The 12,801-nt window shown below is 41.3% G+C and overlaps 1 protein-coding gene across 4 annotated transcripts in view; it reads right to left on the bottom strand.

Moving 5' to 3' along the window:
- RSF1 (remodeling and spacing factor 1) overlaps nt 1-12,801 on the bottom strand; it is a 123,531-nt gene that overhangs the window by 8,285 nt on the left and 102,445 nt on the right. For 3 of the 4 annotated variants that reach the window (XM_040964222.1, XM_040964220.1, XM_040964221.1), the window contains exons 12-15: nt 9,930-9,997; nt 8,929-9,136; nt 6,383-6,603; nt 3,664-3,852 (exon numbers count right to left, since the gene is read on the bottom strand). In XM_040964222.1, the coding sequence (XP_040820156.1) occupies nt 3,664-3,852; nt 6,383-6,603; nt 8,929-9,136; nt 9,930-9,997 (686 nt within the window). The remainder of the gene's footprint in view (nt 1-3,663; nt 3,853-6,382; nt 6,604-8,928; nt 9,137-9,929; nt 9,998-12,801) is intronic. The other variant, XM_040964219.1, reaches the window with a different exon arrangement.

Consider the following 12,801-nt stretch of genomic DNA (forward strand, 5'->3'; position numbering starts at 1 on the left):
TCTGTAAATGACAGGCACCAGTCTGTCATAGCCACTCAATGTTCTTTGAAAACGACAAAACACATTACATAAGTAAATGCACATTGACATTTTTCAATAACACTTGCTTGCTGGGGCTGGCTAGTGTGGCACAGTGGGTAAAGCCATGCCTGGGATGCTGGTATTCCTTATAGCTCTGGTTAGAGTTTCAACTGCTCCACTTTAAATCCAACTCTACTAACAAGCCTGGGAAGGCAGTGGAAGATGGCTCAAGTGAGTGGCCCCAGCAACCTATCTGGTCGACCAAGATGGAGTTCAGGTTCTGGTTTCAGCCTAGCCCATCCCAGGCCATTGTGATCATTTGGGGAGAGAACCAGCAGACAGAAGATTTCTCTTTCTCTGTAAATCTGCCTTTCAAGTAAAAATAAAAGAATTTCTTAAAATATGGAATAATATGATAGTATAAAAATTAAACATAAACTCTGTGACTCTCTGTAATTCTAACTTTCCAATAAAATAAACACATTTTAAAGAGAGAAAAACATTACATGTTAAAATTACTTTAGGGGTTCTGGCATCATGGCACAGTGGGTAAGGGAGCTGATGAGACATCCTCATCCCATGTCGGCACTGGTTCAAGTCCTGGTTGCTCTACTTCTGATCCAGCTCACTGCTAATGTTCCTGGAAAAAGCTACAGAGGATGGTCCAAGTCCTTGGGCCATTATAACCATGTGGGAGACCAGGAAGAAAACCCTGACCCCTGCCCAATGTAGCTATTTGGGGAGTGAACCAGCAAATGGGAGGATCTTTGTATCTCTTTCTCTCTGTATCTGTTAACTCTGCCTTTCAAGTAAATAAGTAAAAATCTTTTTAAAAAGTGAGCACTCTTACTCCAAAGACACTGTCAAATATGAATAAATATTTTTAAAAAGTGGAGAGCATACCGAAGTACACATGGAGCAGTCCAACCTGCAGAGGATACCTGGCACCACAACAGAGCACAGAACAGATCAATCAACTACCCCAGCCATATGTTGGCAGTGAAAAACTGAACAGAAACGCTAAGGTGGACTTTGTCAATCAGTGGATTCTGTAGCAACTTCATTGTGCTTGGAATGGCGAGATTGGTAGCAATTCATAACTGTTGAACTATCAAAACTACTTGAGCTGGGATGGGTGGGAGACTGGGTGGGGCTTCTCCCATTGTCTCCCCCTTTACGAGATACAGGAAAAAAAACCAATGTGGAAATAATGGTCTTACCCACTTTCCTATATTGTGTCCTAATTAAATATATAAAGATAGTTAAAAAACAAAACAAAAAAATAAATAAAAGCTTTTAAAAAATCAAATAATGCTGAATTAAATGCATAAAATATTTTTTCTAAAGATTTATTTATTTTTATTGGAAAGTCACTTTTTGTTTTGCATTTTTTTAACAGAGAGGAGAGAGAAAGATCTTCCATCTACTGGTTCACTCCACAAGTGGCTGTAATGGCCAGAGCTGGGCTGACACATATGGGATCCCAGGGCATGCAAGGAGAGGACTGTAGCCATTAGGCTACCGTGCCAGGACCAAATGTATAAAACATTTTAAAAAGTTAAAGTTCAGGTCATTTAAAATGAATTTATAATCATCTTAGGAGTAACTACAAAGACTAAAAAGATACATAAATTCATATTCTAGAGCTTTTGAGACACTTTCAAATTTTTAATTTATTTTTAAAAAGCACTTATTTGAAAAAAAGAGTCAAAAAAAGAAGGAAGGGGAACAGACAGAAAGAGATCTTCCATCTACCAGTTCTCCTTGAAATTGAAGCAAGAGTCAGAGCTGAGGTGATCTGAAAGCAGGCTGGCTCCTTATGCACTTTTATCACATAATTTTTGTTTGTTTCTTTAAAGGTTTATTTATTAATATTGGAAAAACAGATTGATAGGGAGAAAGAGGGACACAGAGAGTTCTCTGTCCACTGGTTACCCCCCGAGTGGCTGCAACAGTCAGAACTGATTGGAAGCCCAGAGCCAGGAGCTTCTTCAAGGTTTCTCATGCAGGTATAGGGTTCCCAGGCATTGGGACACACTCCACTGCTTTCCTAGGCCACAACCAGGGGACTGGATGGGAATTAGAGCAACTAGGATATAAACTGGCACCCATGGGATCCTGCTATTTGAAGTGGAAGGATTAACCATTGAGCCAATGCGTCGGGCCTTAAGGTGTATTTCTTTATTTCTTCCTCCCCCCACCCCCCCCCTTTTTTTGCTACTGGAAAGTCACATATACAGAAAAAAGGAGATACAGCGAAAAGTCTTCTATCTGCTGGTTCACTCCCAAAGTGGCTGCAACAGCCGGAGTTGAGTCAATCTGAATTCAGAAGCCAGGAGCTTATTCCACATCTCCCAAGTGGTTGCAGGGTCCCAAAGCCTTGATCCATCCTTGACTGCTTTCCCAGGCCACAAGAAGGGAACTGGATGGGAAGTGGAGTAGCCAGGATATGAACTTGCACCCATATGGGATCCTGCAGCATGTAAAGTAGGTACTTTGGTTGAAATTGTGTTGATTTTCATGATACAAGAGGTTATTTCAAATTGAATACCCTGAGTTATACAAGCATGGAGGAGAAAGAATTAGTAAATTCTGGTCACAATACACTTTCCTAAGATGTGTTTCTTACATGCATCTTCTAGGATCAACAATGAATCCAGTCAACAGTATTGAAGTTAATAGCAATGAGATTTTATTTCTTTCAAGATTTATTTATTTGCAAGGTGTAACTACACAGAGAAAGATGACACAATCACCAAGAAAGAGAGAGAAAGACCAAGAGAAAGAAAGAGAATGACTTCAGCTGGCCAGGCCAAAGCCAGAAGCCTTCTCTGGGTCTACCAAGGGGGTACAGGGTCCCAAGCACTTGGGCCATTCTCCAGTGCTTTCCTAGGCACATTAGCAGAAAGCTGGATTGGCAGTAGAGCATCCAGGTCCTAAACCAGTATCCAAATGGAATGCTTGTGGTGGCTTTGCGTGCTACATCACAGTGCTAGCCCACATTCTTTTTTTTTTTTTTTAACTTTCTTTTTCTTAAGATTATTTTAGTTATTTGAAAGAGTAAAGAGGGAAAGTAAGAATGACACAGAAATATTTCAACTACTGGTTCACTCTCCAAAGGCTGAAATGGCTGGGGCTGGACCAGGCATAGGAAAAGCCTACGTCTTCCAGGTGGGTGCAGGGTCCCAAGAACATGGGCCACTTTTCAATGCCTTTCCAGGCACATTAGAAAGAGCTGGATTGTAAGCGAATCAAGCTGGTGCTCAAATGGCAGATTAGTGCTGACTGAGATCTTAAAATCAGCATCTTAGGGCTCAGTGGGGCCTCGTGGGTTAAGCGGCTGTCTGTAATGCCAAGAGTCCATGTGGGATATTGAGGTGGAATTCAAGCCTCCTGGCTTCAGCCGAGCCCAGCAGAAGGAAGATCAATGTCTCTCTGTTGCTCTCTCCTCTTTTCTCTGTTACTCTGCTTTTCAAATCAATAAACAAATCTATAAAAAATTAACATGTTATCAAATATGATCCACATAAAAAATAAATGCTGAGGAACAAAATAATGGGCTTTATCTCAAGCATACCACTTACTTGCTGCATAATGTCTATTTTCACCTTGTCTGAACTGCAAATCAGAGAGACTCCTTACCTTCACTTTCTGAAGTGGAAAGCCGGCGTTTGTGAATTCGTCTGATTTCTTTGCCACGTCGTATACTTTTCTGGGAACCATCACTTTCTGAATCTTCTTTATAGTTAATTTGTCTCTTCTGGTTCCTCCTTGACCGCCTTCGCCGAGTTTCTACAAAATCATCACTAAAATCGTCGCTAAAGTCACTTTCTATTAAAGCAAAAAAAAAAAAAAAAAGAAAAAAGAAAAGGAAAGTCAACTACAAAATTTAACTGTTGAACCAGAAAAATAAACTAGTTTAGGTTACAAAAAATTTAAAAGTATTAAATAGAATTCAATTACAAAATATTCTAAATACAGTAATCTTTGTAAGTTGCTTTCTTTTCTTCATAATAGGAGTTTTTCAGAGGGCCTGTCAGATCACAAATGTAACAGCCAGAGTAGGGCCAGAGCTTCTTGTGGGTTTCCCACATGAGTGAAGGAGCTCAAGGCTTTGGGCCAAATTCCACTGCCTTCCCAGGCCATAAACATGGAGCTGGATTGGAGATGCAACAGCCAGAACAGAACCAGCACCCATATGGGATGCAGGCATTTGAAGGTTAAAGATCAGCCTGTTGGGCCTCAGTGCTGGCCCCCCCCTTAGCCTGCTTCAAAGAGGAAAACTCTTATGCCTGGACCAAAATGTTGAGAGGAGCACATTTCCCCTTTTTCTCCACATGGAGTGAAAATTTTAAAATCCTATGGGAATACCTAAACTCTCACAGCATTCATTACTTAACAGCATCGCTCTAGGTATTTTTTCTGACCAGTAAACCATAGTGAGATTAGAGCATCATGCCAGAGCTGTTTATCAGCAGAATTCACAAATTCCATTGAATCATCACATTCAACCCTGTTCTCAAATATATTCCAGATACTTAACAAGCATTATTCCACAGCTCAAGTGGTCCCATTGATTAAATGACTAAATCACTGAAGTTAGGTTAGCATATTTGCTGATTTTAGTAAAACGCCATAGAGCATAATACATGGAGAGGAAAAGTTCTTTCTTATAGAAAACTGAGTCATAAACATGAAAGTATTAAATGGAGTTACAAACTCACTAAAGGAAGGTAAAACCAGTAGGTAAAAATATCTGTTAAGAAACAGACTATTTAGTCACAGGGAAAATAAACAATCTAATGCTCAAGAAAACAGAAAAACTCAAATTGAGGAATATTTTCCACAATAATTAATGAGTTCTACAAAAATGCAAAGTCGCAGGATCTTTCTTGGTGAGGTTAAGTCTCCACCTGAGGTGCTGGCATCCCACTCCATTTCTGATCTAATTCTCTGCTAATGTACCTAGGAAAGCAACAGAGCATGGTCTAAGTCCCTGGGCTACTGAGACACGCAGGACAACTGGAAGAAGCTCTAGGCTCCTTGTTTTGGAATGGCCCAGCTAAAGCCATTAGGGAGTCGACCAGTGGATAAAAAATCCTTATCTCTCCATCTGTATTGGTAAATACATTCTTTAAATGAACAAGTCATTAAAGAAAACTCTTGAAGAACATTCCAGATTAAGAGAGATATGAAGAAATCAATCATAAAATCCCAGCATGGATTCTTGGCTGGGAAAAAACAACTTATGAAAGAACAACTCTGGGATACCCCCTGCTGCAGGGGTACTGTTGACCAGACAACAGTGGTATATCACTGAGCTAATAGGGCAAAGCTATACTAACATTAACTGTTTTTTTTCTTTCCCTTTTTAAAAGATTTATTTTTCTTGAAAATGCAGATTTACACAGAAAAAGAGATACAGAGTGAAAGATCTTTCATCCGCTGGTTCATTCCTCCAAGTGGCCACAACGGCCAGAGCTGAGCTGATCTGAAGCCAGAGTTTCTTCTGAGTCTCCCATGCAGGTGCAGGGTTCCAAGGTTTTGCACCCTCCTCCACTCTTTCCCAGGCCACCAGCAGGGAGCTGGATGGGAAGTGGAGCAGTACGCCCACAAACCTGCACCCATATAATATCTCGGTACATGCAAGGCAAGGATTCAGCCACTGAGCTACCACGCAGGACCTACTGTTTCTAACTTGTAAAAAGCACTGAATTACTGATTATAGCCTAAATATCAGAAAAAAAAATGATATTGTCACTCTAACAGCTATATATCCGAGGAAAATATTCTCAGAATATAGAGACTTAATCCTAAGAAACACTAAAAGGTTAGGCTTGGAAACATCAGGTAATCATCATTATCACAATCCTAAAGGAACTATGTATTAGCAGAGTGATTTGTATGTATTTTCTTAGATGGAATTTAAGTGAAAATTTCAACAGAATAAAAAAGGGACTGAAAGTTTTATCAGAAACCTCATAATATAACTGAGCGAAATTTTAAGAACTCCTAACACTCTGGGGCAGGTGTTGTGGCAAAGCAACACCAGCATCCCTTACTGGAGTGCAGGCTTGAATCTCGGCTGTTGCACTTTTTCACGTTCATACTAATGTACGCGACCCAAATAACTTGGCTTCCTGCCACCATGTGGAAGACTAGGGTGGAGTTCCTGATTCCAGCCTTGACCTGGCCCTCATCTGGATAGTGTAGGCATTTAAAGGATGAACCAGTAGATAAAAGATCTCTCATTCTTTCAAACAGAAAACTAAATCTTTAGAATAACCACACAAAAACAAATAATTTTCAGAAGTTCTCCAACGGGACAGTTGGTGTGACACAGATCGATGTTATTTTTTACCAGAGTCTCTACTGTTCTCCTCAGATTCCTCCTCTTCATCATCATCAGAGTATTTTTTCTTTGGGATCTTTCTCCGCAAGCGCCTACTTTGCCTCATTGGCCGTGAGGAGTGTCTCCTCAGTCTGCGGCTGCAGAAATCAGTGTCACTGTCATCATTAGATGGTGGGTCTTCCTCACTTTCATCTGGGTTTTCATCAGACACAACAAACTCATCTTGAGATCTGGCAAGAAAAAAATCCCATCAATTATGAAGGTGCACTTAGAACTGTGAATTCATTTGTTATTGTTTTGAGTTCAAATTCTAGTGAGAAGAGTGAAACATTAGCTAATGTTCAGTGCAGTCTACCTCCCCTGCATATAAAAGGGGGAATTGCCTTACCACTTGTCTTCCTTGGAGGAACTATGAGGATGAACACAGGCTGAGTTTTCTACATAATGTTTTGGCCTTAAGATACACAGGTATCGGGGCCCAGCAAGGTGGCCAAGTGGCTAAAATCCTTGCCTTGAACATGCCAGGATCCCATATGGGCACTGGTTCTAATCCCAGCAGCCCCGCTTCCCATCCAGCTCCCTGCTTGTGGTCTGGGAAAGCAGTTGAGGATGGTCCAAAGCCTTGGGACCCTGCACCTGTGTGAGAAACCCGGAAGAGATCTTGAATCCTGGCTTTGGATCAGCGCAGCTCCAGCCATTGCGGTCACTTGGGTTGTGAATCATCAGATGGAATATCCTCCTCTCTACATATATCTGACTTTGCAATAACAATAAATAAATTAAAAAAAAAAAAAGATACACAGTTATCTCCCTTGTACCTTAAATTCAACATGTCCAAAATTGAGCCTGTGTTCAACCTATTCCCTTTCATATGTTCCATATCCTGGTGTTTGCTGCTATCATCCACCTGGTAACTCAAACCAGAACCAGGGTATTTAGTTTTTCCCATTTCTCAAATTTTATCAGTTAATAACACCTTATATCTACCTCTTAAAAGATCACCTCTGAAAACCTAAACTCTTCCTATCTCAAAGCTTTCCTTTCCCCTAATCTACAACATCAACTCCCCAAAATACTGCATTTCTTCTTAAGATGTTCTCCAAACAAATGCCAGGATAAACCTTTCTGAGCACCTTTCTGAGTCTGGTATAAAACCTTCCAGTGAGGGCTAAAATGATGGCACAGCAGGAAAAGCCTTTAGCCTGTGATATCAGCATCCCAAATGAGTATCAACGTCTATCTCAGATGCTCTATTTTCCACTCAGTTCCCTGCTAATAGAAAAACAGAAGGAGATGTGAAGGAGATGTCTGGGCTTCTGCCATCAACGTGGAAGACCCAGATGAAGCTCCAGGATCTGGCTTTGGAATGGCTCAGCAATGGCCATTGTAGCAATTTAGGTAGTGACCTATCAAATGTAAGATCTCTTGTGTAAACTCTACCTTTCAAATAAATTGGATAAAAAAAAATTATTACTAGTTATTTAATATTCAGAGTTGCTCGAAAATTTGATTAACTGCAGTTGAAGTTTCACTTGTTGTCCTGTGCACCTGTGTGTAAACCTGCATGTCATGGCCTGTGAGGCGCTTCCTATTCACATGTGTAGTTCTCACCTTGTGATGAACCATAAAGCCTGGGGTTGGGACATGGAATCAACAGGGAAGTCAGCTGAGGCTCATGTGTAGAGTCATTATTTAAATAACAAGTCAACTAATGAGGGATATCTGAGTCATATGTACTATTTAGTTTTTTTAAGATTTTATTTTTTTTTCCACTTTGAAAGACAGTTACATAGAGGAGAAACAGAGATTTTCCATCTACTGATTCACTCCCCAAATGGTGACAACTGTTGGAACTGGGTCAATTCAAGGCCAAGAACCAGGAGTTTTCTTGGGATCTCCCTCGTGGGTCCAGGGGCCCAAGGATCTGGGCACCAACCCACTTTTCCAAGGCATGAACATGGAACTGGACCGGAAGTGGAGTAGCTTGGACATGAAATGGTGCCCACATGGGATGTGGCACTGCAGGTAAACGCTTAGTCTATTATGCCACGGTGGCACTATAAACGATCTTATTCTTTACCCTAAAAAGAATAAAAATTAATTTTCCTGAGTCTGCTTTAAAGGATACTAATGTCTGGGGCTAATGCCTGGCATCGGCTCAATGACCAAGTTCCACTTCCAATCTAGTTTCCTGGCAATGTGCCTGGCAAATTGCAGAGGACAGCCCAAGTCCCTGGCCCCCTACACACCCACGGGAGGCCGAGATGAAACTCCTTGGTCTAGGCTTCACACTAGCTCCTCTGTGGTAACTGGAGCCACCTGAAGAATAAACCAGGAGATGGAAGACCTTTCTGTCTCTCCTCCTCTTTGTAAATTTGCCTTTCAAATAAATATATAAATATTAAAACATTATCTCGAAAAATAAAGAAAAAATACACAGAAATTCTATGTATGTACATAGAGAACAGCAGAACCCATGGGAGGGTAGCCACATCACTGGCCTCCCAGGCCTGGAGAAGTTGGCATCTAGGGACTGGGCCCTGCGGAGCACACACCCGTCACTGATCTTGAATTCATCCTCACTCTCCTCTTCATCCAGGTTGCTGTCGCTGTCCAGATCGTTCAGTCGCCGGCGTTTCTTCCGTCGAGCAGCTGCTGCCCTCTGGGGTCGCTTATTTTCTTTTCTTTCTTCATCCAAAATTGTAGAAATGTCTTTACCACGGTGACCTGTAATGGTAGATATATCTTTTCCTCGGCCAACTCCTGCTTTGACAAGTGGGGGAAATAAATACATGTTTTAAAATACATTCCTTAAACTTTACACAACTATTCTTATTAGTTTATAGCACCGCTTTGTATCTGATCATCGTCAGCTGAGAAAGCTCTTAACAGCTGAGAAAGCTCTTAACACGAGAGACTTAGCATTTGTTTACTCTACTGAAGTTGGTGATATAGACAACCTGGCTTTCCATTCTGATAAAGTTTGCATGCTATTCATCCGTATCGAGTGATTACTTTAGGATTTTTGGGTTGGTCATACTGGCGTGCCACAATAACCATTCATTGCAGAATATATCCATTACTTTCTACCGATTAAGAAGTACTCAACACTCTTTTTAGAATTTTCTCATTAAATAGAAACCAGAATGCTGTACCTGAAGCCCTAGTAATTAGATGTTTAGATGTTATTTCACTGCTTTCAAATTTTTCTACTTTAATGACACCTAATCAGGTCTATAAGATTAATAAACCAATGTTAATAGCCAATCAAACCAAAAATTAGGTCTGATTGTATCTAAAAATTAGAAACTCTGAAGCCACAAGGATTACAGAAAGTATTCTCATTTTTCAATTTGAGATCAGAAATTTTTTTTTTTTATCTAAAGAGAACTATTGACATTTGTAGCAGGTCATAAAACAAAGCTATCTTAAAAATAATAAGCAAAATCTGAGACTACATGAATGCATACTGGGGAGGAGACCAGAAAACAAGCTCACTGCTCTCATCTGCGCAGATGGATTAATTTGTCAGAAGAGCAGCATGACAAACACCTACCTCCTCCATCAGCCTCTTTGATATCATCTTCTATAGCTTCATCAATTGCTTCATCAAACTCATCGAACCTAAAACAAACAATGATCTCATTACTGCCTGTCCCTTTGGGCTGCCTTTTTGTTTGCATATTTCAAAAGCAGAGATATGGGGTAAGAGATATTTCATCTGCTGTTTCACTCTCCAAATGCCCACCAAGACTGGAGTTGGGCCAGGCCCAGAATTCATCAGGGTCTCCAAAGAGGGTGGCAGGGTCCCAGGAAACTAAACTGTCATTTACTGCCTCCAAGTGTGTGCATTTGGAGAAAGCTGGACTAGAAGTAAAAAGATCAGGACTAAAATCAGGTACCACGACATGGGATGCCAGCATCCTAAGTGGCATCTTAACTACTGCACTACATACCTGCTTCTGTTTTTATACGCTAGGTGTCTGCTACGGTTTGACTGTTTTGTATCCCTAAAAGTTCACACTTAGGGTACAGTATTTGGTATAGTAGTTAAGACAATGACTGCTATCCCCAACTCACATATTGGAGTGCAGGGTTGTATGTTCTACCTTCACTCAGTTCCAGCCTCTTATACTAATATGCACCATGAACTGGGTCCCCTGCCATCTGTGTGGGAGACTGGAATGGAATTCAGGTTTGTGGCTTTGATATGTTCTTGCTCTGCTGTTGTGGGCATTCAGAGAATGCAAATCTCTGTCACTGTATCTTTCACATAAATAAAAACTAAGAAGGAATCACATAAAGAAATCCCCCTTACGGAACGGGACCTAGATGAATTCTTATTAATGCCTTTGGGGCTGGCACTGTGGCATAGTGGGTTTAGTCACCACCTAGGTGTTAGCATTCTAGATGGATGTTAGCACAAGATGCAGATGTTTCACATTTTCCGGATCTCCCACGCGGGTGCAGGGTCCCAAGACTTTGGGCTGTCCTCGACTCTTTCCCAGGCCACAAGCAGGGAGCTGGAAGGGAAGTGGAGCAGCCAAAATGCGAACCGGTGCCCATATGGGAACACAGACATGCAAGGCAAAGAGTTTAGCCATCATGCTACGCACTGGGTCTCCAGATGTTTCACTTCTAATCCACTTCCCTATTAATGTACCTGGAAAAGCAGATGATCCGACTACTTGGGCCCTTGCAACCAAATAGGAGACTCAGAAGAAGCTCCGGGATCTTGGCTTTACACATTTAGCACTGGCCACTCAAATCACTTGGGAAGTGAAACAGGATGTAAGATCTTTCTGCCTCTCCCTCTCTTGCTTGTGACTCTGCCTTCCAGACAAATAAAAGATTAACGCCCTTGTGAAATACACCAGAAAGCTCTCTCACTTGTTTCACTATGTGGTTATAGTCAAGATGGTATACATGAAGCTGGCCCTCCTCACAACACCCCATCTGTATCCTCTCCCCCTCCCACATGGAAGCACGTCAACACAGAGAAGATGCCACCTCTGGATAAAAAGCTATTCCCAACAGATCGCAAAGCTATCAATGACCGACCTTGGACACTGTAGCCTCTAGAATTATGAGAAAAGAAACTGTCATTTACAAGCTGCCAGAGCATTGTTATTTTGTTATAGCAACCAGAAAACATGAGGATCATGTCAGAAAAAGCTTTTTTTTTTTAAACGTTTATTTTTATTGGAGAGCCAGATATACAGAGTGAAAGGAGAGACAGAGAGAAAGAGCTTCAGCCTGATGATTCACTCCCAAAGTGGCTGCAATGACTGGAACTGAGCCAATCTAAACCCAGGAGTGAGGAGCTTCTTCCAGATCTGCCATGCGGGTGCAGGGTCCCAAGGTTTTAAGCCATCCTAGATACTTTCCCAGGACACAAGCAGGGAACTGGACGGAAAGTAGTGCTGCTGGGACAGGAACTGGTAACATGTGGGATCCTGGCACATTCAAGGCAAGGATATTCAAGACAAGGACACTAGGCTACCATATTAAGCCTCAGAAAAAAATTTTAAAGGACCAGATAAAAGCATCTTAGGTTTTTCAGGCTATACATACAGTCTGCTGTAACCACACAACCCTGACACTGCAAAGAAAAAGCAGTTATAGCTAGCTTGTAAGGAAATAAATACAGCTTTTTCAATAAAATGCTATAAACACTGAAATCTGAAGTATATGTTATTTTCTCAATCATCTGGGAATACTATTCTTTTTCTTTTTTGAACCATTTATAAATGCAATCATTGTTCTTGGCATGAAGACATTTGGCCTAGCAGTTAAGATATCACTGTCTCATACGGAAATTTCTGGGTTTGATTCCTGCTCCAGCTCCAAGTTCCAGCTTGCTACCAATGCAGACCCCAGAGGGATATCAGGTGCCGGCTCAATTCTGAGGGCTTCTGCCACCCTATGCTCCTGGCACAGCATCTATGAGTACCTGGGGAATGCACAGAAGAATGTGTGCTGTTTCCACTCATGAAATAAGAAAATACAACCACACATAGGTCACAGTAAACACTGGAGGAATGGGTCCTGCCATATGGTTAAATCCTTGCCTTGCACGTACCAGGATCTCAGATAGTAGAGGAAGGCCTTTAGAGTTGGGACCCTGCACCTGCGTGGGAGACCTGGAAGAAGCCCCTGGCTTTGGATCAGCTCAGCTTCAGACACTTCTGCCACAAGAGGAATAAACTAACAAAAGGGAAGATCTTTCTGTCTCCACTTCCCTCTGTAAATCTGCTTCTCCAATAAAAATAAATACATCAATCTTACAAAAACACCCACAAAACTTGAGGAATAAGCTAGGTTTGCTTCACACTCATTATTACACACTTTACATAAAAAAGAACAAGAGTTGCAGTCCACAAATAATATTGTCAGTACTTATTAAATAAGACTTCTTTTACTTCAGG

The sequence above is a fragment of the Ochotona curzoniae genome, unplaced genomic scaffold (assembly GCF_017591425.1).
Source record: "Ochotona curzoniae isolate NIBS_2020 unplaced genomic scaffold, NIBS_Ocur_1.0 scaffold_3223, whole genome shotgun sequence".
Lineage (NCBI taxonomy): Eukaryota > Metazoa > Chordata > Mammalia > Lagomorpha > Ochotonidae > Ochotona > Ochotona curzoniae.